At 37.1% G+C, this 27,373-nt stretch overlaps 1 protein-coding gene across 1 annotated transcript; it reads left to right on the top strand.

The window, feature by feature from the left end:
* Window positions 1-9,155: 9,155 nt before the first annotated feature.
* On the top strand, window positions 9,156-13,387 carry LOC122013568. Its single transcript, XM_042569828.1, has 7 exons — window positions 9,156-9,301; window positions 10,083-10,169; window positions 11,589-11,826; window positions 12,059-12,545; window positions 12,630-12,730; window positions 12,827-12,949; window positions 13,046-13,387. The coding sequence occupies exons 1-7, from the start codon at window positions 9,156-9,158 to the stop codon at window positions 13,385-13,387; spliced, it is 1,524 nt and encodes a 507-aa protein (XP_042425762.1).
* The last annotated feature ends 13,986 nt before the right edge of the window (window positions 13,388-27,373 follow it).

Here is a 27,373-nt window from a genome sequence, read left to right as displayed (position 1 = left end):
ATAATCTATTCATTTTAATCAGTTGCTTTCCTAGTTATGCTCCATAGAGCGAATCATCCATAGCCAATAGGAAACATGCTAAAGTAGCAGACACTGATCAAAATTTCAAGTAGACAGCTAAATAGTCACTTAGGGTAAAATCGAGATTAACTTATAATCTCAAGGCTCTCACATAGTAGAGAAGCAGAGATCCATTCTCCTACTACCCTTCTTGTCGCCATAGCACATGTGGTATGAATCACATGCTATGATGTTATTCTCTTTACCAAAAAGAGCGCATATTTTTCTCAAAATTTAACATCGTATAGATTTCGATCTAGACATTCCCAATGTCTAATCCTGAATTCAACATATGAATTCTAATATGGCCTCAAGCAGATTCAATAAATGGTGGGTGCATTTACTCCAATCATTACACAAATGATCTCATTTTAACATAAATATCAAGGCAACCTTAACTTATGAGTATGTCTCTATTCACAGCTACATAAGCTGTCCCATAAACAACAATCTTACCTCTATTTGTACTTTACAAATAAAGATGATTGTCCATGTGAGTGGACCAATCTCAATCTGCCAACATGCTTATCGAGACTTTTATTCGAATGTAACCAAGACATATACACTGAATAAATTATGACATTTTTCATTTATCAAAATGTCTTTACAATTATTACATTCTTCGAAGTCCTAAAGACTTCACATGCCTATGAAATGACTCTTTAGACAATGACTTAGTAAAAGGATCAGCAAGCATATTTCATGTAGGGATGTACTCAAGAATCACTTTTTTTCTTGTCAACAATATCCCTTACAAAATTATACTTAATTTCTATATGCTTGCCTTTGCTATGATATTTGGGATCCTTGGAAAAAGCTATTGCAGCTTGACTGTCATAGTACACTGTAACAGGACTCCCACTGTCCTCAGCAATCTTCAGATGCTTTAGGAACCTTCTTAGCCAGATAGTCTCTTGCACAGCCACTACACAAGCCACATACTCAGCTTCCATTGTCGACAAGGCTACACAAGCCCTGCTTTTTGTTGTTCCATGAGATGGCGCCATCATTTAGCAAAAAGACATAGCCAGATGTGGATTTTCGGTCATCAAGGTCCCTTGCCCAATCTGCATCTGTGTAGCCACTTAGGCTCATTTCTGATCCTTGGAAGTAGAGACAATAATCCGTTGTTCCTTTAAGATATCTGAATATCCTCTTCACCGCTTTCCAGTGTCTCGATCCTGGGTTTTACTGGAAACGACTAACTAAGCCAATAGCAAAGCTTATATCGGGACAGGTACACAACATAGTGTACATCAAACTACCAATGACATTGGCATATGGTTTCTTCTTCATTTCGGCTATTTCCTCAGGAGTCTTGGGATACATACTTTTGCTCAAGACAATACCTTTCGTTATAGGCGTCTGTTCAAAGTTGCAATCTGACATATTGAAGTGTTGTAGCATCTTAGTGATATAAGCTTCTTGAGACAAACCCCAAAGCCTCTTTGATCGGTCTCTAACGATCTTTACTCCTAAGATGTACTTTGCTTCTTCCATATCTATTATGTCAAATTGTGATGAAAGCCAACTTTTGACTTCTATCACACACTTTATGTCGCTTCCAGCTATTAGCATATCATCAACATATAATGATAAAATGACAAGCTTTCCTTTTTTTCCTTTCTTAGGTAAACGCAATGATCCTCATTGACCATTTTGAAATCATAAGAGAATATTACTTCATTAAATCTTATGTTCCATTGTCTTGATGCTTGCTTTAGCCAATATATAGACTTCCGAAGTCTACATACTCTTTTCTCTTGGCCTTCAGCAACATAACCTTCTGGTTGTACCATATAGATTTATTCATCAAGATTACCATTAAGGAAAGCCATGTTTACATCCATCTGATGTAATTCCATGTCATATTGTGCTACTATAGCTAGGATGACACGTATTGACACAAACGTCACAACTGGGGAGAATGTCTCTTCAAAGTCAATACCTTCCATTTGGGTATATCCTTTTGCAACTAATCGAGCTTTGTATTGATTAATCGATCCATCTGCTTTCCTCTTTACTTTGAGAATCTACTTATTCCCAATAGCCCTTCGGTCCGGAGGAAGATCGACTAAATCCTAAACTTGATTCTTTCTCATTGACTCCATTTCTTCATCCATTGCAATTTTCCATTCTTTTCTAGCTGAGCTTCTCAAAGCTTCCTCAACTGTTCGAGGTTCCTCATCATCAATTGGGAGAACCATTAATACCTCATTCTCAATATCAAATATTCTTCGAGGAATAATCTGACGACTACTTCTTCGAAAGTTAGACTATTGAGAAACTGACTCATTTAGTGGCAAATTACTCCCACTCGGTTGACTAGATTCAGACATCTCCTGATCTGTTGATAAAGGAACATTATCCTCCTCCTCTATCTCATATAGAGGAATTGTCTTATCAACTTTACCTTGTGTTGGGAACTCAGTTTCTAGAAAAGTAGCATCTCTTGACTCTATTTCAGAGATGGTTCCATCTTGTCGCTTATCAATAAAAATATAACCCTTAGAAGTCTCAGAGTACCTTATAAAGATACACTTTTTACCTCTAGGTCATAATTTTCCATATTCGTGAGTCTTATCATGAACGTAGGCAGTTGACCCCCAAGGTCTCAGATTACTTAAATCTGGCTTTCTGCCTATCCAACGTTCATGTGGGGTAGATGGAACTGACTTTGAAGGTACTTTGTTAAGTATATAGGTCACAACTAATAATGCATCTCCCCAATAGGAGATTGGCAAATTAGCCTGCGCCATCATAGACCTAACCATTTCAAGAAGAGTCCTATTTCTTCTTTCAGCAACCCCATTTTACTGTGGAGTTCCAGGGACAGTTAGCTGTCTAATAATCCCTTTCTCATTACACATTGTCTTAAACTGATCAGACAAATATTCTCTTCCACGGTCAGTGCGCAAGGTTTTAATCTTACGTTCCAATTGATTCTAAACTTCGTTTAAGTAATGAATAAAGCAATCCAATGCTTCAGATTTATGAGAAATCAAATACACATGACCAAATCATGTGAAGTCATCGATAAATGTAATGAAATAAGAACTCCCATTTCTAGCCTTCATATTCATTGGACCAAAAATATTCGAATGAATCAATTGCAATGGTGATTCAGCCCTAATAGCCTTACTAAATGGTTTCCTAGTCATCTTTCACGCAAGACAATGCTCACATATAGACAAGTTAATCTTAGCATGAGTGCCTAAAAGGTCCTCCTTAGCTAATCTATTCATTCATTCTTGTCCTATATGTCCCAATCTAGTATGCCAAATTTCATCATTAACATCAGCATTACTAGTAAGAGCAATGTTTGAAAAACAACCATCATTATTATTTGGTTCTACATTAAGAACCATAAAACCATTTGTTACATAATTATATCCAATTAACACAGTGTTAATTCGAAGTTCCACACAACGGCTATAAAAATTTACATTATAACCTAAATCAAGAAGAGAAATAACGGAAACCAGATTCCGTCGAATCTCAGGAGTATATAGGACATCATGTAGAAACAAGGTGCCTCCACCACGTAGGTTGAGCTTGCAAGTGCCAATTCCTTTGACTTCAATTCTTGCATTGTTTCCTACATATATCCATTTGTTACCAGCTGGTACCCGACAGTACTCCACATATGTAGCTCGATCACAAGCTACGTGGTTCGTTGCTCCTGAATCTTTTTAGGCTCAGCACACTCCCGAGCAAAATGGCCCTTCTTGCCACAGTTGAAGCAGGTCAACTTGCTCCTAGGTTTTTGTCTATTTTTCTTTCTTTTCTTCTTGATTTGGTTTATCGTAGCATCAGCATTAGCCTCCTTTCCTTTTCCCTTTCCTTTCTTAACCCATTTGTTCTTATTCTTGGAACCAGAACCTTCAGCTACAAAAGCTTGACCAGAAATCCTTGCGGATTCAATCCTCTCCACCTCAAGTTCCACATGGCGTGAGACATCAATGAAAGTCTTGATACTCTCACTATGGGTCATATTCTGTTTCATCGTTTCCCAAGAATCAGGAAGGGAACGGATAACTGCCTGAACCTGTTGTTATCGGTCAATGTATAACCAGTAGTCTTAAGCTCTCGAATCATGTTACTCATCTCCCTGAGATGTTGGGCCATGGTAACATTCAAGCGCTTTTTACAGCTATCAAACTTGATAGTTAGCTGACGGAGCTTACTCAGACTGACTCCACTGTACTTCTCTCTAAGGGCTACCCATACAGCATGAGCAGATGGTAATGGCTCATACTCAAATACCAGGTCATCCACCATTGAACTAATCAATATACCCTTAGCAATGAAGTACTTCCTTTTCCATACCTTATAGGCATCAAGGTCACGTCTGTGCTGTGCTGTAGAACCATCAATCGGTTCCTCCATGATTTGATTTACAGCCTCTAGAACTTCTTGTTCCTCAATAACATATTGTATCTTGAGGTGCCAGATTTTGTAGTTATCCCTATATAATTTCTCACCCTTATTGAGTTCAGCTATGATATTTTTTAGTTGCCATGATCTACATAAATAAACACATTATTTATTATTTCAGTGTAATTCATATATGTGTAATTATTTATTGACTCAGTGTAAATTAGAGTTAGTTTACAAAATCAAGTGATAACATTGTTTCCACTCATCATTTGTACGTACTAATCTAATCAACATTGATCAATCATATTACACACACCCCATTTAATGAACGAATTATTATTAAAATGAACTAATTATTTTTCATATGAACTAATAATATGGATATATGAACAAATCATATTCACATGAACTAATCATGTTATGAAATGAACTAATCATTTCCAAGTTTATTAACATATAACATAACTTTTCATTATATAATTCTGTTCGTACATAACGACAGAAATTATTACATGACTCAAAAACTAGATGAGCTAACACTATTCGTACATAACAACAGTAAACAGAACACTAATAAACTAGATAGGCCAGCACTACTCCCACTAGGACAAACACTAGTGCAGCAACCAATATTATCCCTATTAACCTGGACTCATGTGGGATAATCTCAGATGGGGCAGCTTCAGGATTCTCTATCAGATCGATTTCTGGATCTTTCTCGAACATTTCCTGGTCCTCTTCAGACTCTTCAGGCTCTTCTTCGCCCATATGGTGAAGCAGCTCCTCACACAGTTCTGAATATGTGACCCGTCCTTCATGATGTCCCCATACATAGTCTGCTATTACCCTAGGATACTCTGGCAATGAATGCATCAATGCCCAGATCCTATAACTATCCAGGACTGGAAACTCTTCTTGCTTAAGTTTCCAAAATAGTCTATCCAGCCGTCTAACATGTCCGTCGACTCCATAAGAAGACTTATACTCTATCTCCTGAATCTCCTCTTGGAGCTGGTTTCGCCGCACTTCGCGACGAGTGAATGTGGTAATCATCCATGCCATCTGAAAAATTGAATTTAAATAAGTCAGTACAAAATCGACTAACCAGTACAAAACCAGTTTAATTCAATTTATACGAGCATACCATCATTATAAATCAAGAAAAATAAATCTTCTCGGTTTTCAGGAGTTTAAGTTGACTGACCCATTAGATTGGTCAATCAGGAGTCCGGATGTTAAACTTAGTCTATTGTCCTCATTAAAACTAATCTAATTGGACTTATGTTCTGTTATTGTTTAAGCCCATTTGAGTCAATCTCAGACTTATTGATCAAACTTAGGTTCGTTTGATTCATCCAATGCCCATTGGATTAATTCTGACCCGTTAGAACAAATCTAAATTTTTATGATCAAATCTGACACAACAGAACTAATCCGGTCATATTTGATCAACCCAACTACTGTAATCAAGATCACCCTAATTAATTCAATAATAAACTGAACTGGTTAAAATAACAAATAATTTGAACCAGATCTAGATATCATTGAATCAATTTGGTCTACTTAAATCAATTAATAATTTAAACCAGACCTGGGTTTGATTGGAAAAGTTGGTCTGGTTCCATTTTTGATAAATTGAACCATAAATTAATTAAATATTATTTATTAATTAATAATACATATCTATATGTATTCAATTAATTAATAAATATATTTAATTAAACTTTAACCAAACTATTCATATACGTGAAGAAAAAAAAAATATAAAAACGCATGCATGGTTTTATACGTTTTTTTTCCATTGTGCTTCGTCAACACGAAGCACAAAGCACTGTTCATCCCATTTTTTTCTCTTCAATCGATTGAAGAATCGATTCAGTGCGCTCTCAGTGCACTGTTCATGATTTTTTCTCTTCAATCGATTGCTGAATCGGTTCAGTGCACTCTCAGTGCACTGTTCACGATTTTGAATCGATTGGAATGGAAATTCAATCGATTCAATTCAATTGAATCGATTGGTTAATCGATTTAGTTGATGAACATTACTCACTGTTCATCTTCTTCTTCGCGGCAGAAGAAGAAAAATGCGAGTTTTTCCGCATCAAATTTCATGCTTTCAGAACTACCCTCTGATACCATTGTGGGTTATTTCTGACAGCATGAAAATTGAAACTAAACAAAAATAAAACAATGCGGTAATTATAATCACTCACAGTGATCTCCCGAAGTCGCAACTGAAGACGCCGGTGGTCGACGGGGGCAGCCACTGTCGGAAGCACAATCAGGGGGCAATCGGAAAGTGCTTTCACAAGTGACAACTTATGGCTTGGGCAATATTTTGATCCTTTTGTTGTAACACAAGTGACAACTCATGTGTCATTCCCAATATCATCTTCATCAAGTGCAACATGAAAACAAACTCATAATTCTCCATTTTCTGAATCAAACTTTTGGCAACTCCTCTAGTATCAAAAGAACTAGAATCATCACAAATATTCTCCAACACTTGTATCACTGAAGGCCACATAGATAATAGACGACCCAATGTCAAGTAGTGTGATCCCCAACGAGTGTCTCCTGGCCTTACTAAATTAGTTTCTTGATTTTTGCCACTGTCCGTACTAATGTCTCCTCCCTCCAACATTGCAACAATCCTATCATGTTCAATTTGCCTAAGTTGATCTCTCATTTTACATGATGCTCCCGTTGTATTGACAATCATAGTGACATAGTTAAAAAAATCACTCGCATTGAGATTACTCTTGGCAACAGCAACAATAATTAACTGTAATTGATGAGAAAAACAATGAATATACCTTGCATATGAATTTTCTTGCAAAATGAGAGATTTCAACCCATTGAATTCACCCCGCATATTTGAAGCTCCATCATATCCTTGACCTCTCAGTCTAGATAATGATAATCCATGTTTCACAAATAAAGCATCGATAGCATCCTTCAAAGAATGAGAGCTAGTGTCAGATACATGTACAATTGCAAGGAATCATTCAATCACCTGTCCTCTTTTGTTCACATATCTCAAAACAACTCCCATTTGCTCCTTCACTGAAATGTCTCGAGATTCATCAACCATTAAGGAGAAAACATTGTTTCCAATATCTTTGATTATGGAAAGTGTGATCTCAGAAGCACAAGCATGCGTAAGGTCTTTTTGAATTGTTGGAGAAATCATTTGATTGTTTCCGGGAGCATTTTGATTAACAACCTTTGAAACTTCCTCATTTCGTTGACTGTACCATTGAAGAAATTAAAGAAAGTTTCCTCTATTTAAAGAATTACTTGACTCATCATGTCCACGGAAAGACAATCCCTGCTTCAAAAGAAATCGCATAACATCCAACATTGCTATTAAACGGGTGCGATAAGAAACCTCTATATCTCGCCCATGTGCTCGTAATATATTTGAAACACTATGCCTTTGATCTTGAAAAGATTCAAACTGTACTCTAGCATGATTGTGACAACTATCTACAGCACCATTATGCAAATTAAATCTTTCTAAAGCATTTTTCCAATTAATGAATCCCGTTTTTACAAAAGCATCCTCTTTATATCAACCTCCTTTATTTGATGGTTTAAAAAGATAACACCATAAGCAAAACGCCACATCTTTTGATATGCTATATTCTAGCCATGTATATATTTTATACCAACTATCTTGGAAACTCCTTTCTTGATTACCAAAAGTTCTTTTTGGATACATATGCCCAATTGGTTGGCAGGGCCCCCTAGTCAAGTACTCTCTTCGGACTTGATCTCGAATAGAAATATCAAACTCTTCAATTGATTTTCGTAATCTAGGATCACTAACAATATCATTTAAATTTAATTCCACATAAGATTGAATTTCCACAACTTCACTAATATTAGGATCATTGGAAGAACCCTCACGAAAACGTTTAGGTTTAAAAAACCTCTCCATAATCTACATAAATAAATAATTAAAAATAAAGTCATGCATATGATGTAATTAAATTAATATTCACAAATCACAATTAATTTAAACGCTAAACCCCTAATTTAAATTGACATAAAAAAGTAAAAAAAAAATAAGAATGGTAAAAAAATTAACCTTGAATTATATGAATGACTTAGAGCAGTGGTTGCCTAGTGGCTTCCCAATAAGACAATGACTCTGCAAAACAAGTGAGAAAATAACACAATGAGTTTACTATTTACCTCGAATATTACTGTGCCACTGAATAATATTAATTTTCATATTTGGTAATGGTAGTCAAGAGAATAATTTAAAATAGAAGAGATTTTGAGAACAAAGTCACACACAATCCAATCAATAAATCAGCACAAGAAAAAAACAATGGAGAAAAACACAAGAGAGGGAGGCAGCGGACCTAGTGGGCGGTTGTTGGCCTGTTGCAGTCGGCGAGCGACGGACCAGCGAGCGATAGACTGGTTGGCGGCGGACAGCGGAATCAACACAAGAAAAAAAAATAAAACTAGAGAAAAAAACAGAGAGGGAGGCGGCGGACCTAGTGGGCGGCTGCTGCAATCGGCGGGAGGTGGCCGGCGAACCGATGAGCCCAGTGTTGGCCAGCGGCGGACTGGTGGGTGGCGGACCGGCAGACAGTGGAATCAATACCAAGAAAAAAAAAGTATAGAATAAATAAGGAGGCAGCAAACCTTGTGGGCAGCTCGCGGCTGCTAGCTTGTTGTAGCCTGCAGTGATGTAGTCGATGGGAGGCCAGCCAGCAGCGGCAGACTGGTCGGCGGCGAACTGGCAAACAGGTGACAACGGAATCAACACAAGCAAACAAAATAAAAGTAGAGAAAAAACTAGAGCGGGTCAGAGGGAGGCGGCGGACCGGTGGGCGGTGGACTGGTGGGAAGTAGACTGGCGGACAGCGGATAGAACACGAACGGCGAACTGGGGAACGAAGCGTTGAGGAGTCGCGATTTGCGATTGCGAGGAGGGAGAAAGGCAGAAATCACAATTGACGAACACGAAGGGCAAAAAAACCTATTGGGTATTTGGGCTTGGGCTGCCAAGTGAAGTCTTTAAATTTTATTTAAAAAAAAAAAAAAAAAAGATGAAAATGTCGCTGCTTCTATTTTCGTCCTGTGGTTGTCGGAACTCAGACGCCGATCACGCCGAACACGCTGAAGACCAAACTTCTCATGCCAGACTCCTCTTTACCTCTTTCTCCGGCAAATCTTGGCAAGGGCTTCAGCCCCCTCCAGCCCTTGCCTACATCCGCCCCTGGTTTGGCGTGATCGGCGTCCGAGTTCCGACAACCACAGGACGAAAATAGAAGCAGCGACATTTTCATCTTTTTTTTTTTTTTTTTTTTTTTTTTTTAATTTTTTTAAAATAAAATTTAAAGACTTCACTTGGCAGCCCAAGCCCAAATACCCAATAGGTTTTTTTGCCCTTTGTGTTCGTCCATTGCGATTTCTGCCTTTCTCCCTCCTCGCAATCGCAAATCGCGACTCTTCGGCGCTTCGTTCCCCAGTCCACCATTCGTGTTCTATCCGCTGTCCGCCGGTCTACTTCCCACCAGTCCACCGCTCGCCGGTCCGCCGCCTCCCTCTGACCCGCTCTAGTTTTTTCTCTACTTTTATTTTGTTTGCTTGTGTTGATTCCGTTGTCGCCTGTTTGCCAGTTTGCCGCCGACCAGTCTGCCGCTTGCCGGTTGGCCGCCCATCGACTGCATCACTGCAGGCTACAACAAGCGCGAGCTGCCCACAAGGTTTGTCGCCTCCTTATTTTTTCTATACTTTTTTTTTTCCTGGTATTGATTCCACTGTCTGCCGGTCCGCCACCCACCAGTCCGCCGCTGGCCAGTCCTGGGCTCATCGGTCCGCCGGCCACCTCCCGCCGATTGCAGCAGCCGCCCACTAGGTCCGCCGCCTCCCTCTCTGTTTTTTTTCTCTAGTTTTGTTTTTTTTCTTGTGTTGATTCCGCTGTCCGCCGCCGACCAGTTTATCGCTCGCCGGTCCGTCGCCCACCGACTGTAACAGGCCAACAACCGCCCACTAGGTCCGCTGCCTCCCTCTCTTGTGTTTTTCTCTACTATTTTTTTCTTGTGCTGATTTATTGATTGGATTGTGTGTGACTTTGTTCTCAAAATCTCTTCTATTTTAAATTATTCTCTTGACTACCATTACCAAATATGAAAATTAATATTATTCAGTGGCACAGTGATATTCGAGGTAAATAGTAAACTCATTGTGTTATTTTCTCACTTGTTTTCCAGAGTCATTGTCTTATTGGGAAGCCCCTAGCCACTAGACAACCACTGCTCTAAGTCATTCATATAATTCAAGGTTAATTTTTTTACCATTCTTATTTTTTTTTTACTTTTTTATGTCAATTTAAATTAGGGGTTTAGGGTTTAAATTAATTGTGATTTGTGAATATTAATTTAATTACATCATATGCATGATTTTATTTTTAATTATTTATTTATGTAGATTATGGAGAGGTTTTTTAAACCTAAACGTTTTCGTGAGGGTTCTTCCAATGATCCTAATATTAGTGAAGTTGTGGAAATTCAATCTCATGTGGAATTAAATTTAAATGATATTGTTAGTGATCCTGGATTACGAAAATCAATTGAAGAGTTTGATATTTCTATTCGAGATCAAGTCCGAAGAGAGTACTTGACTAGGGGGCCCTGCCAACCAATTGGGCATATTTATCCAAAAAGAACTTTTGGTAATCAAGAAAGGAGTTTCCAAGATAGTTGGTATAAAATATATACATGGCTAGAATATAGCATATCAAAAGATGCGGCGTTTTGCTTATGGTGTTATCTTTTTAAACCATCAAATAAAGAAGGTCGATATAAAGAGGATGCTTTTGTAAAAACGGGATTCATTAATTGGAAAAATGCTTTAGAAAGATTTAATTTGCATAATGATGCTGTAGATAGTTGTCACAATCATGCTAGAGTACAGTTTGAATCTTTTCAAGATCAAAGACATAGTGTTTCAAATATATTACGAGCACATGGGCGAGATATAGAGGTTTCTTATCGCACCCATTTAACAGCAATGTTGGATGTTACACGATTTCTTTTGAAGCAGGGACTGTCTTTCCGTGGACATGATGAGTCAAGTAATTCTTTAAATAGAGGAAACTTTCTTTAATTGCTTCAATGGTACAGTACTCAACGAAATGAGGAAGTTTCAAAGGTTGTTAATCAAAATGCTCCCGGAAACAATCAAATGATTTCTCCAACAATTCAAAAAGATCTTACGCATGCTTGTGCTTCTGAGATCACACTTTCCATAATCAAAGATATTGGAAACAATGTTTTCTCCTTAATGGTTGATGAATCTCGAGACATTTCAGTGAAGGAGCAAATGGGAGTTGTTTTGAGATATGTGAACAAAAGAGGACAGGTGATTGAACGATTCCTTGCAATTGTACATGTATCTGACACTAGCTCTCGTTCTTTGAAGGATGCTATCGATGCTTTATTTGTGAAACATGGATTATCATTATCTAGACTGAGAGGTCAAGGATATGATGGAGCTTCAAATATGCGGGGTGAATTCAATGGGTTGAAATCTCTCATTTTGCAAGAAAATCCATATGCAAGATATATTCATTGTTTTTTCTCATCAATTACAGTTAGTTATTGTTGCTGTTGCCAAGAGTAATCTCAATGCGAGTGATTTTTTTAACTATGTCACTATGATTGTCAATACAACGGGAGCATCATGTAAAAGGAGAGATCAACTTAGGCAAATTGAACATGATAGGATTGTTGCAATGTTGGAGGGTGGAGACATTAGTACGGGCAGTGGCAAAAATCAAGAAATTAATTTAGTAAGGCCAGGAGACACTCGTTGGGGATCACACTACTTGACATTGGGTCGTCTATTATCTATGTGGCCTTCAGTGATACAAGTGTTGGAGAATATTTGTGATGATTCTAGTTCTTTTGATACTAGAGGAGTTGCCAAAAGTTTGATTCAGAAAATGGAGAATTATGAGTTTGTTTTCATGTTGCACTTGATGAAGATGATATTGGGAATGACACATGAGTTGTCACTTATGTTACAACAAAAGGATCAAAATATTGTCCAAGCCATAAGTTTGATTGAAAGTGTGAAAGGTCAATTTCAAATATTTAGGGAAGAAGGATGACATATAATTATAGATAAAGTCAACACATTTTGTGAGTTGAATGATATTCCAGTACCGGAGATGAAAGACAATTGTTTGATTGGTGGTCGTAGTAGACGTAGAAAGCAAGTCATCACCAATTTGCATTATTATCGTGTGGAGATTTTCTATCAGGTATTATTTCTAAAAAAAAAAAATTTATTATTATTATATTCATCCATAAGATTTTTTTTACTTATTAATTATTATTCTTGCAAATTACAATGTCAGGTTGTTGATTTATTTACACAAGAGATGAATACTCGTTTTTCAGAAGTTAGCACAGAATTGCTTAGTTGTATAGCATGCCTTCATCCAAGGAATTCTTTTTCTGAATTCAATGTTCAGAAACTCGTTCGACTTTGTGATTTATATCCTGAGGACTTCTCAACAAATGATTGTATAGTTATTGAACAACAACTTCAGAATTTCATTCATAATATATGACAGGATCCAAATTTTTCTGGAATTGAAGATTTGGGAAGTTTTGCTCAGAAAATTGTTGAAACTCTAAAAAATCAAGTTTATCCATTGGTTTATCGTCTGATTGAGATGACATTAGTTTTACCAGTTGCGACCGCTTCTGTTGGAAGAGTATTTTCTGCAATGAAGATGATAAAGATTGATTTACGTAACAGAATGGGAGACGAGTGGATGAAAGACAGTCTAGTCGTATACATCGAGAAAGATATCTTTTCAACAATTGAAAATGAGCAAATATTGCAGCGTTTTCAAAAGATGAAAAGTCGCAGGATGCAGTTGCCTCCTCTTTCTTATCCAATGACCACCTAATATGTCATCAAGTGTTAACCAATACTTCAATAAGTAATAGTCTAATTGTAATTTATTAATTTAGTATTTTATCTTTTTACGATGTCAAATTGAACTTTTTGTTATTAAATATATTTATTATGTTAAAAAAAATATTTTGTTAGCCATCGTTAAAATTTATCTCTGGATCCGCCCCTGCAACTAGGTAGCCGACTAATTAGGAAGATCAATTATTTTTAAATTCAAATTAAACTATTAAATAAAGTATTGCTTAATGATCATAATACATGATTTCAAATGGAGATTAAGGGCAATTGAAGCGAGCAGTGGTAAAACAGCGACTATGCTCGTTTTCAATATCCTGTTAATTTATTTCAAGATCAATATGAAAAAATTAAATTATAGATAATTTATTTCAGGATCAACATTGAAAAGATAAATCATGAATGACTATTAATTTTTAGAATAATGTCTGACGTATAAAGAAAGTATTTACCTTGACTATGTCGAAAGTTAAATTTCAAATTTCATGATGATAATATTTCATGCGTTAATCCCTAGACCATCCAAACTAATTGAAGTGAGCACGAACCAATAAAAGATCGATCTAAATTAGATGATCGAGATGCAGATGAAAGAGTAAAAGTCGTAAGATTCAGTCATACGATCAGTTGCTTTCTTAAAAAATCAAGTGTCTTGGTCTTCCATTATTTGGGCGCTATTATTCATCGCTAGTGCTAAATTCATCTTGGCCGGCCTACTTCTGGTTATTTTTTTTAGTATTTATCCTTCTCGAAGATCATTAGATCACCACGCTACAAATAGTGCACATAGGTCAATATGAATTTGTAGTACTATCACATGCAATTGTTGGGCATGGATCAATACGGACTTAGAGTCTGACATCTTGTGGTCCAACTCTTGGACAATCTGGGAGAGATTTTAGAAAATTACATGAGTTAAAATTATATCAAATTAAATTTAATATATTTATCGAGATGATTTGAACAAATAATTTCAGACTATTAATGGGAGTTAATTTTTGCTAAGAACTGAGGGGGTATTTGATTTAGGGTAATAGGAGTGGGGAATGAGAATGAGAATCATTGATTCCCATTGTTAATGTTTGGATTATAGGAATAGGAATACAAATAAGGGAATGAATCCTTGAAATTGGGTAATAACTCATTCCCATGTACCCCCCCTTCAATGAGCCATTACCCTATTTTCATCAATCAAAATATTCCCTTATTCCAAAAATACCCTTGACTTAAAACTAAAATTTTCTCCATTAATATCAAATATCAAAATATATTTATTTATTTTTTCTTTCATATCACTTATCTCTCCTTATTCTCTCTCATTATATTTTCGCTCTCATCATAGTTTCTCTCTCATCATTTTATCACACACTTTCTCTCTCCTTAATCTCTCATATCACACTCTCTTTCCTCTTTTTTTCTCATTACACTTTCTCTCTCATCATACTTTCTCTCTCCTCAATCTCTTCCATCGCATTCTCTTCCTTCTTCTTTTCCTCATCACACTTTCTCTCTCATCATGCTTTCTCTCTCCTCAATCTCTCCCATCACACTCTTTTTTTTCTCATCACACTTTCTCTCTCATCATACTTTCTCTATCCTCAATCTCTCTTATCACACTTCCTCCTTTTTTCCTCAACACACTGTCTCTCTTATCATACTTTCTCTTTCATCATACTTTCTCTCTCCTCAATCTCTCTTATCACACTTACTCCTTTTTTCCTCAACACATTTTCTCTCTCATCATACTTTCTTTCTCATCATACTTTCTCTCTCCTCAATCTCTCTTATCACACTTACTCCTTTTTTCCTCAACACACTTTCTCTCTCATCATACTTTCTCTCTCCTCAATCTCTCCCATCATATTCACTGTTCTCTTTTTCTCTCACCATACTTTCTCTCTCCTCAATCTCTCTCATGACGCACTCTCTCCTCATTTTTTCTCACTATATTTTCTCGCTCTTCATCCTCTCCTATCATACTTTCTCTCACATCATATTTTCTCTCATCATGCTCTCTCCAATCACACTCTCTTTTTTCATTTTCTCTCATCACACTTTCTCTCTCTTCATTCTTTCTTATCACACTTTCTCTCTCATAATACTTTCTCTCTCATCATTCTCTTTCATCATATTTTTCTCTCACATTCATCTTTCTCTCACATCTAATTTTTTCTCTTATTTTCCTTTAAGGGTAAAAAAGGAAACTTTGATTTATTCCGATAGAAGATATACAACTAACCAAACATTGCTTTTAAGATTGATATCCATTCTCATACCCATTCCCATTCCACAATACAATGATTCTCATTCCGATTCCTATTCCTAGGAAAGAACCAAACGCCCCCTGAGTATAGACTGTATAGTGGACGACAGAGCGGATTGAGTGACAGAGCCGACCGAGAGGCAGAGCCGATCGAGTGACAGAGAGAGGTAGAGAGGCCAAGCAAGCGAACGGCCGAAAGGGCGAGCGGGCGAGGAGCCGAGAGAGCGAGTGGACGAGCGGCTGAGAGGCCGAGCGAGTGTGCAATCGAGCGAGCGTACGACCGAACGACCGAACGTACATAGAGGCCGAGCAACTAGGCGAGCAAGCGTGCGGCAGGGTGAGCGTAGGTCAAGCGACTGAGTGAACAGAGAGGCCGAGCAATTGAGCGAGTAAGCGATCGGCTGGGCGAGTGTGCGGCCGGGCGGGCAGTGAAGCTGAGCGGGCAGAGAGGCCAAGTGGCCAAGCGAGCAACCGAGCGAGCAGGCACCGAGAACGCAGAGAGGCTAAGTGGGCAGAGAGGCCAAACAAATTGAGGTCTGCGATGGACACAGTTCCTTAAAACTGATTCACCGCACCTTCGGCTGTGCGTGTTGGTTAGTCCTAGAAAAACATACCGGTTCCACTGTACAAAAATTTTTTGTACAAGTGTCGAACCTTTCTTTAAATAACCTATTGTGTTCTTTAGAACTTAAATTAGGAATCGCAGACGGAACTTAACATCATTGATTCCAAATTTAACTTATCTGTTCTTAATGGTTTAGATTTGAATCGCAAGCGGAACTTAACACTATTGATTCAAATCTATCTAAGTTATTAATTCCATAAATATTAATTTCCAAAATTGGCTTCCAGGACTGCATGGCGAGACACATGGCCTTCTTGGATATGGGAGCAACCACCACCGCCTAGGCAAAGCCTTTTAAGGAAAGCTAATATTTATTTCCTTAAATAACTCTAGGTTAACCAAAAGGAACAATCGAATCACAAATTCGAAAAAGAAGAAAACACAAAATTGAAAAATAAATTCAATTAACTAGATCTAATTGCCTCTTGTATTTATAATTCTTACAAAGAAAATAACTAGTATGATGCGGAAGAAAACTACTAGTTATACCTTCTCTTTAATTTGTAAGCTAATGACCTCGAGATCTTTTGCCGTATTCCTCGCCTCGCCTTGGACGTCGTGTGGGCGACGATCCTCCAAGATGAACACAAACCAAAAGAGTCCTTCCTCTTCCTCTAGAATTCGACCACCACCACCACCAAGGAGAAGAGAACAAAGGGAAAGGGACAAGGGAGAGGGCCGACCACCAAAAGATTTCCAAGCAAGAGAATAAGAGTTGTATCCCATGAAGCCCCCTCACCCCTTCTTTTATATTACTTGCCCAAGGCAAATAAGGAAAAATCTTTTTACAAAAAATAAAATCATCCAAGAGTTTTTCCTTTTCCCTTTTAATTTTTCCTTTTCTGTCCTCTTGATTGAATCAATCACTAATTTTAATTTTGTGATGATTTTAATTAAAATAATATGCCCGGCCACTTGCTTGGGCACCAAGCAAAGTGGCCAGCCACCTCATCAAGGGGAAAAAGGAATTATATTTTTATAAAATTTTACAAGAAAAACTCTTATAAAATTTTACAAGCTCTCTTTCCTAAAGTAGGAGTTAAAAAAGGAAAGTTCTAAAAATTAAAACCATGTTTTAAAATTTAAAACTTCTCTTACAAAATTTCCTTTTTTAACATGATGATAGGAAATTTTAATTTTAAAAACTTATCTTCCTTTTTTTTTTCTAAACCATGAGGATGGTTATAAAAGGAAAGTTTTTAAAACTTTTAAAACTCTCTATTAAAACATGTGGTCAAATTCAAATAAGGAAAGTTTTTAAAATTAAAATCTCTCTTTTAAAACTTATAGTTTTCTACAAAGAGAAGATTTTAAAATTCAAAAATAACCCTCCTTGTTTGAATATTGTGGCCGGCCCCTTCATGCTTGGTCACCAAGTAAAGGCCCGGCCCCTATAGGAGAGGATGTGGCCGCCCTTGCTTGGTCACCAAGCATTGGACTGGCCCACTTCTTGGACACCAAGAAGAGCCTTACATTTGGATGGACTTGAGACTATAATGAGGCTACGACAGGGACCTAGAGGAGAAATTGGTTTTGGCTTTCCGATGAGCTTGAGTATCCCATGCTCGCCCTGAACACACAACTCAAGTTCATCGATAATAACTCATTCCACTAAAGAGTTATTACCGTACTACCGCACCAATCCCAAATTACATTATGAGCTCCTTCTTATCATGAGTGTGTTAGTCTCCCTGTGTTTAAGATTACGAATGCCCACTAATTAAGTAAGTTACTGACAACTCACTTAATTACTGACAAATTTTTTACTAAGTCAGTACAAAAAGAACATACCTAAATGGTCATACTCAATACACTTAAAGTGTATCAATGTAATTTATTAGTCAAGATAAACTAATACTTAATTACACTACGACTATTCTGATAGTTTGTTCCTTTCTATCTTAGTCGCGAGCAACTATTTATAATTTATAGAGAACCGACAACATGATCTTCTGAGTGTGACACCACACTCCATGTTGTCTACTATATAAATTAATTGAATAATTACATTTAATAAATAAATACAGATATTGACCAATGTGATTCTTTTATTTCAACAAATAAATGTTTACAAAAGCTATGCTTTTAGTATACACTCTAACAATCTCCCACTTATACTAAAAGACTAAGCTGCCATATCTGTTGCCTTACATCTGATTCCCATCCCCTCCACATGCCGATCAAAAGCTTTCACCGAAAGGGCCTTAGTGAAAGGATCTGCCAGGTTATCTGCTGATGCAATCTTGGCGACGACAACTTCTCTTCTTTTGACGATGTCTCGTATCATGTGGTACTTGCACTCTATATGTTCACTTGCCTTATGTGCTCATGGTTCCTTCGAGTTTGCAACTGTACCACTATTATCACAATAAATTGTGATGATCTTGGGCAAACCAGGAATCTCATCTAAGTCCATTAGAAAGTTCCTGAGCCATACAACTTCTTTGGCTGCCTCTGAAGCTGCCACATACTCAGCTTCCATGGTTGAGTCCGAGACGCATTTCTGCTTAACACTCCTCCATGCAATGGCTCCACCTCCCAAAGTAAACACATAGCCTGATGTAGACTTACTATTGTCCCTATCTGATTGAAAGTCCGAATCCGTGTAACCCACAGGGTGCAAATCGTCTGTTTGGTAGACCAGCATATAATCTCTAGTCCTTCTCAAGTACTTTAATATATGCTTCACAGCAGTCCAATGTCCTTATTCAGGGTTACTCTGATATTTGCTAACCATGCCCACAGCAAAACAGATATCAGGTCTCGTACATAGCATTGCATACATAAGGCTTCCTACAGCTGAAGCATAAGTGGCCTTCATATCCTCCATCTCCTTTGATGTCTTTGGAGACATCTCTTTAGATAAGACTACTCCATGCCTAAAAGGTAAGAAACCTTTCTTGGAGTTCTGCATGCTAAAACGAGCAAGGACCGTATCTATATATGAAGCTTGAGATAGACACAACATTCTTTTCTTGCGATCCCTTATAACTTTGATCCCAAGAATGTGTGCACATTCTCCTAAGTCCTTCATATCAAATTTTTTGGATAGCCATACCCTTATGTCCGATAATACCTTGACATTGTTGCCAATTAACAAAATATATCTACGTATAGTACAAGAAATATCACCACGTTTCCGTTACACTTCTTGTATACACAAGACTCATCCAGACACTGAATAAATCCATATGACTGGATTACTTCATTAAACCGGATGTTCCAAGACCTTGAAGCTTGCTTCAGTCCATAAATGGACTGATTGAGCTTGCACACTAGATGCTCTTTGCCCTTTTCAATGAACCCTTCTGGTTGCTTCATATGGATGTTTTCTTCAAGACTTCCGTTAAGGAAAGCTGTCTTGACATCCATTTGCCAAATCTCATAATCCATATGAGTGGCAATGGATAAGAGTATCCGGATAGACTTAAGCATAGCTACCGGCGAAAAAGTTTCCTCATAATCGATTCCCTCTTTTTGAGTGTACCCTTTCACAACAAGTCTTGCTTTGAAGGTTTCTACCTTCTCGTCTATCCCTCTTTTCCTTTTATAGATCCACTTGCATCCAACGGCTTTTACACCATCATGTGGTTCTACAAGCTCCCAGACCTTATTAGAGTACATAGACTCTATTTTAGAATTCATTGCTTTCTGCCAAGATACTGCATCTATATCTTGGAGTGCTTCATCATATGTTCGGGGATCAGGTTCATGTTTACCCGGGATTAAGTCCGAAGACTCTCCCAAAAACATGAATCTCTCAGGCTGCCTTACAACTCTCCCACTACGACGAGGCACCGTATGTGGTTGTGTATCATGTGTGACACATGTTGCAGTCTCTTGTGGTACTTCATCCTGTACTGTTGGTACTGAAGTAGACGTGTCCTCTCTAAGTTCTTCTAAAATAATTTTGCTACTGGGCTTGTGATCCATTATATAGTCTTCTTCTAAAAACTGGGCATTGGTGCTAACCATGACCTTCTGGTCTTTAGGACTATAAAATAAACACCTTTCGTTCCTTTGGGATAACCCACAAACACACGAACTTCTGTACGAGATTCTAACTTATCAGCATCTGGTTTCAGCACATGTGCTGGACTACCCCAAATCTGAATATGTCTTAGACTAGACTTTCGCCCATTCCACAATTCTGTGGGAGTAGAAAATACTGATTTAGAAGGTACTAAGTTCAGAATGTGTACTGCCGTTTCCAGAGTGTATCCCCAAAACGTATTTGGTAATTCTGAATAACTCATCATCGATCTAACCATCTCCATAAGAGTCCTATTCCTTCATTCTGCCACACCATTCTGTTGGGGTGTACCAGGTGCGGATAATTGGGATTGAATCCCGGCCTCTGATAAGTAATTCCTAAACTCTCCTAAGAGGTATTCGCCACCACGATCAGACCATAGTGTCTTGATACTTTTACCTAGACGTTTCTCCACATCAACCTTGTACTCTTTGAACTTATCAAAGCACTCAGACTTGCGGTGCATTAGGTAAATGTATCCATATTTTGAATAATCGTCTATAAAAGAAACAAAATATTCAAAACCACCTCTAGCCTGGATAGACATAGGACCACACAAATCAGAATGAACCAATTCTAACGCTTCTTTGGCTCCATACCCTTTGGCCTTAAAAGGTCTCTTGGTCATTTTACCTTCCAAGCAGGATTCACATGTTGAAAAGTTTTCCAACTCTAATGGACCCAAGAGTCCATCGACTATAAGCCTTTGAATCCTACTTAAGTTAATATGACCAAGTCTTAGATGCCAAAGATGTGTTTGGTTCATTTCCGAAAGTTCTTTTCTCTTATTAGAGTTAGAAGATGTGTTATTAATTTTCATATTTTGCTTTGTGGGAGAAATTGGATTTAAAGTATATAAATTGTCAACCAATGTACCAGAATAGATAATCACTTTATTTCTCTTTACAACTACATTGTTATTAAAGGAAACTGAATATCCATCCAAATACAGTTTAGAAATTGAAATTAAATTCTTTCTAAAACTGGGTACATAAAGATAATTTCTTAAAACCAAATTTCTATTCCTATTAAAAGATAAGTAGATGTCTCCCACTGCAACAGCCGTCACCTTAGTATCATTACCCATGTAGACGGTAATCTCTCCTTCAGTTAGTCGTCAGGTTTCCTGGAACCCCTGCAAGGAATTACAGACATGATCAGTGGCTCCCGTATCTACACACCAGGTGCTGGTAGATAACACCACTAAACATGTTTCAACAACTAGAGCATGAGATATACCTTTATTGTTCTGGTTCCTACGAGGACAGTCTGCCTTCCAATGCCCCGTCTGCTTGCAGATGAAGCACTTGCCTTTCGGCTTCTTCATTCCAGCTTTTTGTCCCTGAGGTTTATTCACTTTCTTTGCTGAAAAGACCTGTTTCTTCTTCTTCTTGCCTTTCGGCTTAGAAGTAGAACCATTTTCAGCATAGTGAATATGAGAACTTTGACGAAATATTCCTTCTGCTGCCTGTAGTTCTGTCAGAAGTTCCGCCAACGTATACTCTCTTTTGTTCATGTTATAGTTCAGGCGGAACTGCTCAAAACTTCTGGGTAGCGTTTAGAGAATTATATCGACCTGGGTTTCCCCGTCGATTTCTCCTCCAAGGACTTGTATTTCATTCAGATACGCCATCATTTTGAGGATATGATCCCTCACGGGTGTTTCCTCAGACATGGTGGCTGTCATTAGTTTTCTCATTGCTTCTTGCCTAGCAGTCCGACTCTGGTGCCCAAAGAGTTCTTTGAGATTGTTCATAATATCATAAGTTGTTGGTAAATCATGATGCTGATGTTGCAATACATTTGACATTGATGCCAAAATGTAACACCACGCCATCTCATAAGCTTTTACCCATTTCTTATGATACTTAATATCCTCTGGGGTAGAGTCACCGTCAGGTGCATCAGGGCAAGCCTCAGTTAGTACAAACTTATAGCTTTCAGCAGTAAGGACAATGTCCAGGTTTCTTTTCCAATCTATGTAGTTGGGTCCAGTAAGTTTGTTCTCTTTCAGTATAATGGCTAGTGGGTTGAAAGTCATCCTAAGAATCACAAAAATAACTTTGGTCAGGACTCTAAATTTAGAATAATATTGATTCCTCAAACAATACTATTTTAAATTAACCAACACCTCAAAACACCGTGAATTTTATATGCCACGATAGTGTGGATGTATACAAATTCAACATTTGTAAAAGGAGGGTGTAACTCATTAATTTTATTATCTTGTCAACCTAACTTTTTGACAAATAAAATTAATAGTTGGTTTCCTTCGGTCACACAAATAATAGTAGTGACTCCGATAGGGAGGATACTATTAGACGTGCCTAAGTGTATACCATTACTTGACACTAAGTCCATTAATAAGATTGTGCCCCTTCCGATGGGGAAGATCACACGCTCTTAATTAATTTCCTATAGTTATCCTAAATGGAAGTTTGATCTAGTGATCCGCAAACAAACTCATCCGATATGGAGGAAGGCACTCAGAGCCAACGCACAAGTTTGCTTGCATCACTTACAAACCAGTAATTGAGACCGTAGAATTTATTAAAATAAATCTCTCTCCCACTTAGTTATTTAAAATGAGGAATTTTAAACTATCCTAGCATACACATATGCAAATACACACATCACAATAAATAAAAGTAATAAATATGGAAATTATTTTCCAACTATTATGGTCTTTTTCTATTACTGTCCTCCATGTGCTCCAACCCTAGCTGCTGCCATCTTTAGCCACCGCCATCAGGTCGAGTCGTCGCATCCATCTTGCTTCTTATTCCGCTGCGCCTCTAGTGCTCCAAAAGTACCACGCTTCGCAAGAATCCGATCCGCGACAAAAATAGAATTTTACATATATCGATCCTATATTCCACGAGGGAATGTACATGTATTCTAGATCGAACAAAAAATAAAATTCTAAAAAAAAATAATACAGCTCCTACTGTATTTTATACATACAATCATGCACATACAAAATATTGCCATTGACATGTCCAAGGGTTTAATCACACACAATATCAATAATCCATAATAGTTGGAGCCTGCAACCAAAGAGTTAGCACATCCTACTATTATCCTGCCTAAATTATGTATGACATGTGCATAACCTATTTGAATTCTAAACACACAGAGGCAAACCCTAGCTCTGATACCAATTGTTGGTTAGTCCTAGGAAGACGTACCGGTTCCACTGTACAAAAATTTTTTTGTACAAGTGTCGAACCTTTCCTTAAATAACCTATTGTGTTCTTTAGAAGTTAAATTAGGAATCACAGACAGAACATAACATCATTGATTCCAAATTTAACTTATCTGTTCTTAATGGTTTAGATTTGAATCGTAAGCGAAACTTAACACTATTGATTCAAATCTACCTAAGTTATTAATTCCATAAATATTAATTTCCAAAATTGGCTTCCAGGACTGCATGGCGAGACACATGACCTTCTTGGATATGGGAGCAACCACCACCGCCTAGGCAAAGCCTTTTAAGGAAAGCTAATATTTATTTCCTTAAATAACTCTAGGTTAACCAAAAGGAACAATCGAATCATAAATTTGAAAAAGAAGAAAGCACAAAATCAAAAAATAAATTCGATTAACTAGATCTAATTGCCTCTTGTATTTAGAATTCTTACAAAGAAAATAACTAGTATGATGGGGAAGAAAACTACTAGTTATACCTTCTCTTTGTAAGCTAATGACCTCGAGATCTTCTGTCGTATTTCTCGCCTCGCCTTGGACGTCGTGTGGGCGATGATCCTCCAAGATGAACACCAACCAAAAGAGTCCTTCCTCTTCCTCTAGAATTCGGCCACCACCACCACCAAGGAGAAGAGAACAAAGGGAAAGGGAGAAGGGAGAGGACCGACCACCAAAAGATCTCCAAGAAAGAGAATAAGAGTTGTATCCCATGAAGTCCCCTCACCCCTTCTTTTATATTACTTGCCCAAGGCAAATAAGGAAAAATCTTTTTACAAAAAATAAAATCATCCAAGAGTTTTTCCTTTTCCCTTTTAATTTTTCCTTTTCTTTCCTCTTGATTGAATCAATCACTAATTTTAATTTTGTGATGATTTTAATTAAAATAATATGGCCAGCCACTTGCTTGGGCACCAAGCAAGGTGGCCGACCACCTCATCAAGGGGAAAAAGGAATTTTATTTTTATAAAATTTTACAAGAAAAACTCTTATAAAATTTTACAAGCTCTCTTTCCTAAAGTAGGAGTTAAAAAAGGAAAGTTCTAAAAATTAAAACCATGTTTTAAAATTTAAAACTTCTCTTACAAAATATCCTTTTTTAACATGATGATAGAAAATTTTAATTTTAAAAACTTATCTTCCTTTTTTTTTCTAAACCATGAGGATGGTTATAAAAGGAAAGTTTTTAAAACTTTTAAAACTCTCTATTAAAACATGTGGTCAAATTTAAATAAGGAAAGTTTTTAAAATTAAAATCTCTCTTTTAAAACTTATAGTTTTCTACAAAGAGAAGATTTTAAAATTCAAAAACAACCCTCCTTGTTTGAATATTGTGGCCGGCCCCTTCATGCTTGGTCACCAAGTAAAGGGCCGGCCCCTATAGGAGAGGATGTGGCCGCCCTTGCTTTGTCACCAAGCATTGGACTGGCCCACTTCTTGGACACCAAGAAGAGCCTTACATTTGGATGGACTTGAGACTATAATGAGGCTACGACAGGGACCTAGAGGAGAAATTGGTTTTGACCTTCCGATGAGCTTGAGTATCCCATGCTCGCCCTGAACACACAACTCAAGTTCATCGATAATAACTCATTCCACTAAAGAGTTATTACCATACTACCGCACCAATCCCAAATTACATTATGAGCTCCTTCTTATCATGAGTGTGTTAGTCTCCCTGTGTTTAAGATTACCAATGCCCACTAATTAAGTAAGTTACTGACAACTCACTTAATTAATATCTAGCTCCAAGAGTAGTACCACTCAACTTCATTGTCATGTTGGACTAAGTCCACCTGCATGGTTTAACATGACAATCCTTATGAACTCCTCTTGGGAACATTCTCAACCTAGATAACTAGGACACAGATTTCTTCTATAATGAACAACACACACTATAAGTAATATCATTTCCCAACTTATCGGGCATATTGATTTATCGAGCTAAACCTCACCCTTTGATAAGTCAAAGAAATAAATATTAAATATATGTGCTTGTTATTATATTAGGATTAAGAGCACACACTTCCATAATAACTAAGGTTTAGTTCTTTTACTAAGTCAGTACAAAAAGAACATACCTAAATGGTCATACTCAATATACTTAAAGTGTATCAGTGTAATTTATTAGTCAAGATAAACTAATATTAAATTACACCTGATAGTTTGTTCCTTTCTATCTTAGTCGCGAGCAACTATTTATAATTTATAGAGAACCGACAACATGATCTTCTGAGTACTGTGACACCACACTCCATGTTGTCTACTATATAAATTAATTGAACAATTACATTTAATAAATAAATACAGATATTGACCTATGTGATTCTTTTATTTCAACAAATAAATGTTTACAAAAGCTAGACTTTTAGTATACACTCTAACAGTGCGTTGAGGATTTTCTCTGGTCATATATTTCCTATAATATAACGATTAACCATGATTCCTACCAAGCACTGGTGGTCACGTCGAACCGAGAGATACCCGACTGCTATCATGGGTACACTACCAAGCAAGAGGTGCACAAACAAAGAAGAGGAAGGGGAATGTAGGTAGAGAGCTTCCATTTTTGTGTGTATATATTGTCTGTGATTCGCAGCCTTCTTATATAGGAGTTCAGAATAATGGTACCGTTTAATGATGGATTAATGATCATTATTTGCTGAGCTGTGAAACGCTAATATTTCACTTTGCCATTTACAATTTCTGTATTAATCTTCAATTTAATGCATTCGTTACACATTTAAATAAGCAGTAAAATGATTTATCTGGGAAAAAACATTGGTTCATTTGCTTCGGTAGATTTTTGCCCCAATCGGTCCAGCATTCGACGTGTGCAAGTCGTGCTCGCACATGAATTAACTTGGTATAGTGCAATCCGGATTCCAAATTTACACCCCCTGTACACCCACGTGTGAGAGAGTCTCTCCACATTTATTTGTTCACATTATCAATATATATGAATCAATATAACCTAATCAATATGTCTTACAACTCCCAATGTGGGACTAAAGTCTTATTCACAATGAGACTTCTTTCCTCTCTGTTAGAATGTATACTAAAAGTCTAGTTTTTTGTATGGACATTTATTTTGAAATGATAATCACATTGGTCAAATGTCTGCATTTAGTTAAATGCAGTTACCCATTTAATTTATATTATAGATAACATGGTGTGTGGTGTCACACAGAAGATAATGTTATCAGTTCCTTATAAATTATAAATAGTAGCTCACAACCAAGATGGATTGGGACAAACCATTAGAAGGGTTGTAGTGTGATTTGGTATTAGTTTATCTTGACTATAAAATTACACTAGTACACTATGTGTGTATTGAGTATGACCATTTGAGGTTGTTTCTTTTTATACTGACTGCATAAAAGAACAAAACCTCTGTTATTATGGATGCGCATACTCTTAATCCCGATATAATAACAAACACTTAGTATTTATTTCTTTAATTTATCAAAGAGTGAGATTTATTCAGTTAAATCAATAGGCTTGATAAGTTGGGAAATAATATTATTTATATGGTGTGTTATTGATTATAAAAGGAAACTATGTCCTAGTAATCTAGGTTGATGATGTCCCCTTGAGGAGCTCATAAGGATTATCAAGTAAACCTGTAGGTGGACTTAGTCCGACATGATAATAAGGTTGAGTGGTACTACTCTTGGAGTAAATGTTAATTAAGTTAGTTGTCAGTAACTCATTTAATTAACGAACATACGATATCTTAAACATAGGGAGACTAATGCACTAATGATAAGAAGGAGCCCATATTGTAATATGAGATTGGTACGGTAGTTCAATAATAACTCTTTAGTGGTATGAG

The sequence above is a fragment of the Zingiber officinale genome, chromosome 8B (assembly GCF_018446385.1).
Source record: "Zingiber officinale cultivar Zhangliang chromosome 8B, Zo_v1.1, whole genome shotgun sequence".
Lineage (NCBI taxonomy): Eukaryota > Viridiplantae > Streptophyta > Magnoliopsida > Zingiberales > Zingiberaceae > Zingiber > Zingiber officinale.
This window is presented reverse-complemented; position numbering and strand designations above follow the sequence as displayed.